The 6302-nt window shown below is 57.6% G+C and overlaps 1 protein-coding gene across 1 annotated transcript; it reads right to left on the reverse strand.

Moving 5' to 3' along the window:
- Positions 1 to 674: 674 nt before the first annotated feature.
- Positions 675 to 5965, reverse strand: HHEX (hematopoietically expressed homeobox). Its single transcript, XM_037400682.1, has 4 exons — positions 5553 to 5965; positions 3807 to 3985; positions 3549 to 3599; positions 675 to 1913 (listed from the first exon to the last, which is right to left on the reverse strand). Exons 1-4 carry the CDS (start codon positions 5929 to 5931, stop codon positions 1680 to 1682), a joined length of 843 nt encoding a protein of 280 aa, XP_037256579.1. The 5' UTR covers positions 5932 to 5965; the 3' UTR covers positions 675 to 1679.
- Between the last annotated feature and the right edge of the window lie 337 nt (positions 5966 to 6302).

Raw genomic sequence — 6302 nt, forward strand, 5'->3', positions numbered from 1 at the left:
CAGCTCTTCTCGAAGCATCAACCCGCTTAGACGCGACGCCCCGGCTGCCCCAAGCCCCCCTCCCCGGCAGTGGAAACGGACACTTGCTGCTCTCTAAGATCCTCCCCGGGCACTAAAAGCCGCCGTGGCACCCGCCGGGGGCAGGTCCCGGTCCCCGGGGTGCAAGCTGTGGCACCTGAGGGGGGAATGCACCCTGCTCTGCACCCCCGGGTTCCGCCCTCCTTGCCCGCGCCCCGGGCCGGCATAATTTCGGAGAAAGGCCGATGAATAACCACTGTTGACACAGGCGGGTCAGCGGCTGCCCCGGCTGGGGTCGATGCCCGGCCCGGAGCGGGCCCCGCTCCTCCTCCAGCCCGCGCCCCCCCGGCTCCCCCAGGGCCGGGGCGTCCCGGGGTGCACAGCTACGCCGCCAGCCGGGGCTCGCAGGCCTGGCTGCCCGCCTCCCACCTCCGAGCCCCGTCCCCCAAAACGCGGGGTGGCAGGCTGAAAAACAGCAAAAAGATCAGCAATGAGGCCATGCAAGACCCCTGGCAAGGCGAGGGCACCCGGGGGGCTGCAGGGTGGCGGGGACAGGGACCTCGCCGACATAAAAGCCCGATTACCACATGCCTGGGGCACTGCTGGGGGCGGGGAGGTTTGGGATTTCTCCTGCCAGTAACTGGACAGCCCGCATGGCAGGTGGTGCAGAGTTTTATTTCACAGGTAAGTCCATCAAAAATTAAATACCAGGTTTTGCCTTTTTTTTTTTTAACATTGAACAAATATGTACAAAATATGAACAACGTGAGGTATAAAACCGCAAGACTTTTTAAAGAAAACTAGTATGTACAGAAGCAGATATGGATACAATAGGCATTATCTTCCCATGGCTGTGTGGCTCGCTTATCCCCCACAGCTGATGCCAGTTTCTCTGCTGCAGCAGGGCCCTATCGCTCCCCGCATTTCCTACTCAAATACAAAAATCTGTAAAAAACAGCGCTAGAGATTTTCAAGGAGAATATGGTTTGGGGTTTTGTTTCCTGCAAATGGAACCATCCAGATTGTGAGGCAAAGTCCTCAAAAATCGGAGAAGGCACGTTTCACCTCATGCAAGAGGGCAAATTAATCTGTCCAACAACTCTAGCTGATGAACGGAGGGGTATCTCAGTAGAGAGCACCATGGCAGGTAAAAGGGCATGAGCATAAGGCACTTATTGGGATGGTCAAATCCATCCCTATTTCACAGAACATGTTTCTCTGCTTGCAAAGGACATTTAAATTAATCTATTTAAACTACATTTGTTTACATAGACAAAGGGCTTAGTCCTGCAATCCATACTCACTTCCACACTAGCTAGAGAGGAGTTTTGCCTGATCACCAACAGCAGCTGATTCAGACCCCCGTGAGTAAGGACAGGGTGCAGTACTATATTCCAGTTAGAACATCGATTAATGTACAAATGTATCTTACAAATAATTAAATACAAACCATGTCCCTTTAACCAAATTAGAGATCTGCCAAAAAATGGACCGTTTGTGGAAAATATATCTTTCTCTGTTTATTATAAAACGAGTCTATTTGGTGTTGGCTTTTTTTTTCTTTCAGTGGAACAGTGTTTTCTCCTGTAGCATAATACTCTTCCAAGCCAGCCCCTGGTAAAGTGCAAGCCGAGTTAGGGTCCGCTCTCTGCATGGGGCCATTAGTGGGTAGGATTGTAATAGCCTTTATCACCTTCAATGTCCACTTCTTGATTGGAGTCATCGGAAACATCCGACTCCAGGTCCTCCTGTGAGGCTGGCGAGGGGGTGTATTGCGAGCCGTCCAGGGAGACCTCCTTACCCTTCTGTTCAGGGGTTGGGCAGCTCTCCGGCCTTTGGTCACTGTGACTGTCAGCACCTTCCACTTCTTCTTTTTTGGTGGCCTGGGGGTTCTCCTGCAATGAAAGAAGTCTGCTTTATACAGAAATACGGGCCACGGAGCCAGGAGGCCTGGGAATTCCAGCAGTGCTGGGTGGGAAAACCACCTTGGGTTTCTCGCAGGAGAAGGCAGGTGTCCCGCTACCTCCCTGGGCCTCCTGCCTATAAACCTGCTCGAGTGGGATGGGGCTGGGCAAGGGCTCAGCCGCACGCAGGGGGCTCGGCTCTGATCCCACTCCCCGGCAGCCACAGGGGCCGCTGCCATGAATAAGGCTCCTTGGCGATGGTTATCACAGCCACTTCAAAAGAGTCAGGAGCCGCCGGAGCCCAGGAACCTCTGAACTTTTGTCTTTAGCAAAGCAAATGTTTATTATGAGTCTACAAACACCGACACACAGCTTCCTTCTGCCCTGATCTTTCTTTAATTACACCCAACAGCAAAAGGAGGGAGGCCAAATCCATCAGTGGCCCAATAGCGAATGGGGAAAAATTACTAATTAAGCTAAAACTCAACACTAAAACACCCACCATTAAAAAAACAAAACAAAACCCCGTTTCTGAAGGCAGGAATAGCCCTGCGTCAGCAGCAGCCGGCTGGGGAGCCCAGTCCCCTAAGGGGGCATGAAATGATACTCTTAAGAGAAAGCAGGCAGAGACACGTACCCATGATATAAACTTGAGGGCTCGGAGAAATGTATGTGACTGAATGAGAAGGAGGAAATGACTTAAAAATGGCCGAGATCCCAAATGAGCTCTCCGGACACTCCGGCGCAGGTCAAGCCCTGCTGAGGAGGCACTGCTGAGGACCCAGCCTGCCTCTTGCCAGAGTAAAGGGATTTTATTTAAAAAATCAACTGAAGTACAGTTTAAACCCGGGGGAAGGTCACAGAACAATACATCTAGAGTGTGGTACTGTGATTAGTCTTCTTATTATTTTTATATTAAAGGCCGATTTCCCAGTCCATGTAACACTGAAGCTGGACTCAGGCCACAACGCAGGGATTTTTCACGAATCTTTGCACCAGGGGGCCTCGATCTGGCCAAGCCAGACAGGATCGGGCCCTCTGGGCCATTAAAAAAGAAGAAATTATCTGCTTGAGCCCGGTTTTTAAGGGAAAAGAAACCATTTCAACCTCCCAGCCCCATATGCTGTAACTATTTGTAAACGAAAAGTAAAAGCTACTCAGTTTTCCATGTGGCTCCTCCAAACAAACAAAGCGTTTGTACCTGCCTCTCCCAAAGTTTGCAGAATACATCAACTTGTGTTTATTAAGAGAGGGCGATTTAAAAGACCGATTAATATTCTTCTTCAAAACAACTGCCTAAGTCATTTACTGACAATTACTTATCTGCTCTGCGTTAATTGGCTAAACAACATATGGGTTTACAAAACAATCAGCGTGGAGTTTTAATAGGCAGTGTGTGAAAGCTGGGCATAATTGATATAGGAACTACATTAGGAGCTTTTAACGTTAGTGCTGCCTGAACGAGCCCTCATGGATTCCAGCATGACTATTTGTCTTTTTAATCAAGGTGAAGAGGTTAAACAGCCTTTCAGATGACTTCTGCATACAACCTGGAATAGGCGAGCACGGCGTTAAGATAAGACAATTAAAATACTTATTTCTATAGAAACGGAACCATCCCCGTACCTGCTTTAGACGCCTCCATTTGGCTCTGCGATTCTGAAACCACGTTTTGACCTGAGCAACGACAACGAGAGAAGGCACGGGGTAGTCTCGGGGCCGGCGAGCACCAGGAGCCTCACCCGAGCCACAAACGGCGATCAAGGGGGGGGGGGGGCCCTCGCCGGGCCGGCCGGGGCCCCGGGTGCGGCACCGTCCCGCGGGGCCGGGGCGGGGGCTGCTGGCGACGGGGTGCGGGTCCCCGGGGCGCGGGCACGGCCTCACCTGCCTCTCGCTGAGCTGCAGCATCTTGGCCAGGCGCTTCCTCTCCGGCGGGGAGAGGTATTTCTGCGTCTCGAACTTCTTCTCCAGCTCGATGGTCTGGTCGTTGGAGAAGCGGACCTGCCCCCCTTTCCTCTTGTGCAGCGGGCGCTGGATGAAGGGGCTCCACAGCAACGGCTTCCCTTCAAAGAGAAGCACAGCGCCGAGGGTCAGGGCCGGCCGCGGACACGCGTGCCCAGGAAGCCCCGGCCCCAGCCCGGGGGTGCGCCCCGTCCGGGCCCGCTCCTTCCCTTCGCCCACTCGCGTTCCCCCAGCTCCCCGGCTGCCGCCGCGCCTCCTCTGATTTTTCACCACCGCCGAACCGAGAGACCAGTTAAAGCCACTCTGCGGGCTTTGGCAACGTTTCCGTCAATGTGTTTCCTGTTGGTCTATCTCGCACAGAAAAAAAAGAGAGAAAGAAAAAGAAGAAAAGCCCTTTGCTTCCTTCTGCTCTTGCGCTGCGATACCCCAAAGAAACCGTCCCCGGTCCCCGCAGCAAGTGCCCGGGGCCCCACGGAGCTGGGGGGGCACGGGGGGGGCGATGCGGCGACACGGGGGCGCAGGGACCCCACTTTCTTCGGCCAGAAGCGCCCCACGCCGCCACCGCCGGCCGTGGGGTGCCCGCCGGGCTCGGTGCGGGACACGGTGGTGCACGGCACGTCGGGGAGCCAGCCCCGCTGCCGAGCGGCAGCCGCGTCCCGGGGCCCGAGGCTCTGGCCAGTGCCACTGAGTCACTCTGTTTGTCTTTCTGTCTTGCTGCCTGCACGCTTTGAAATTCGCTGCATTGTTTTTCAAGATTTTGCTTGCGTCAGGCTTTAGTAATTCTGGTGCAAAACAGGCTCAAAAAATAGGAAGCAACTGGTTATTTTAGCTGTCATAAAGTCACATCCCACACAGAGGAAATGAACAATATCAGAAAAACGGATCCCGGCTATCAGAAGTCGAGTGTTTCCTGAATTTGTCTGTATTGAGGATGTCGATAAAGTAATCAGCAATGTGCACGACTCCCGGGGAAGAGCCTGCTTCAGGCGGCCAGGAAAACACTTAACAGCTTCTGAAACCAGATTTACTCCTATCGAGAGCTCAAGGTTTCCTGTATGAACGGAAAGGGTCAGCCTCTTTCACTGCGCGAATGTGGTGAGTCAGGGCCAGTTTTGCAATCACTCAGGACAAGTGCTGCAGCCCCCGCCGCGGGGCCGCTGCCCCGGCCCGGCCGAGAAGGGGCCGCCGGGGCCGCGTCCCGTCCCGTCCCGCCCCGCCCCGTCCCGCCGGGGAGCCCCGCGGTCCCCGGGGAGGGGAGCCGGCCTCCCGGCTGTTTTTCAAGTCATCCACAGGAAAAGGCTGAGAGATCTGCCATGCGATCTCCCAGCACAATTAAAACTCCCCACCAAAACCACATGCGACATTACTAAGGACACTCTCAGAGTCACTTGCTTGAAGGAAAACAAATCTGAGTCACCGCGGCCGCGCACTGTGGTCTCGCTGCCAGCGTCGGAGCGCGGCGCGTCTTCAATTTACTGTAAATCAGACGAGGGCCGGGGGGAGACGAGGGGAGCGCGGCGCGGCAGCCGGCGACGGGGGCAACCCTCAGCCTCCTCCCGTTCCACCCCCAGCCCCCGACGGCGGCGCGGACGGGACGGGACGGGACGGGACGGGAGCGGCGCGGCGGCAGCCGGGGAGGGAGGCCGGGGGTGGGCAGGCATGGCTTACCCAGGGGGTCCTGCCGGATCAGGGCGTGCGCGTAGTCGCCGACGGCGCGGGGGAAGGAGTAGAGGGGCCCGGCGTAGGCGCCGGTGCCGTAGGTGGCGGCGAGGTGGTGGGAGAAGGCCGGGTGGATGGGGGTCGGCTCGTAGATGGGGGTCCGGTACGGGGACACCAGGCTGGTGAAGGAGGAGTTGGGCGACGGCAGCGTCGGCGGCGGCGGGGCGGGCAGGGAGTGGGGGGCCGGAGCGGCGGCGGGGCCGCGGCCCAGGATGTCCTCGATGTAGAAGGGCGTGGGGTGCGCGGGCTGGAGCAGCGGCGTGGGCGCGTACAGCGGGACGCCGACGCTCAGGGCCGCCGGCGCCGCGCCCGGCGGCTGGTACTGCATGGCGCGGCCGCCCCCCGCGCACCCCCCGCGCCCCCGGCCGCCCCTGCGGAGAGCGGGCCCCGACCGCGGCGGCTGGGTGCTGGCACCGCCGCCGCGGGTTTCTCTGGGCTCGGGTTACCCTTCGATAGGTTTCTATTGGCGCGGGGCGGAGCCCGCGTGGTCTCTGTCCCCTTCCTGCCACGGCTCCGTCTAGCCAATGAGCCCGGCCAGGGAAGGGGGAAACCACCCCCCGCCGGCAAACGCTCCCCCCGCCTCCCCGAGCAAACTCCCCGCGGCGCCAATCAACCACCGCCGCGGCCCGGGGGAGCCCGGGCAGCGGGGCGCGATCCGCACCCGCCCGCGCCCCGACGGCATCGCGCGGGGGGTCAGAG

The sequence above is a fragment of the Falco rusticolus genome, chromosome 9, assembly GCF_015220075.1.
Source record: "Falco rusticolus isolate bFalRus1 chromosome 9, bFalRus1.pri, whole genome shotgun sequence".
Classification (NCBI taxonomy): Eukaryota; Metazoa; Chordata; class Aves; order Falconiformes; family Falconidae; genus Falco; species Falco rusticolus.

What these genes read in the sequence shown, in the direction of transcription:
- HHEX (XM_037400682.1), bottom strand. Translation starts at nt 5,931, where the DNA reads ATGCAGTACCAGCCGCCGGGCGCGGCGCCGGCGGCCCTGAGCGTCGGC. An exon ending in GATCCGGCAGGACCCCCTGG is followed by an intron (nt 3,986 to 5,552) that starts GTAAGCCATGCC and finishes TTCTCTTTGAAG; the next exon opens with GGAAGCCGTTGCTGTGGAGC. An exon ending in TGCAGCTCAGCGAGAGGCAG is followed by an intron (nt 3,600 to 3,806) that starts GTGAGGCCGTGC and finishes GTCGTTGCTCAG; the next exon opens with GTCAAAACGTGGTTTCAGAA.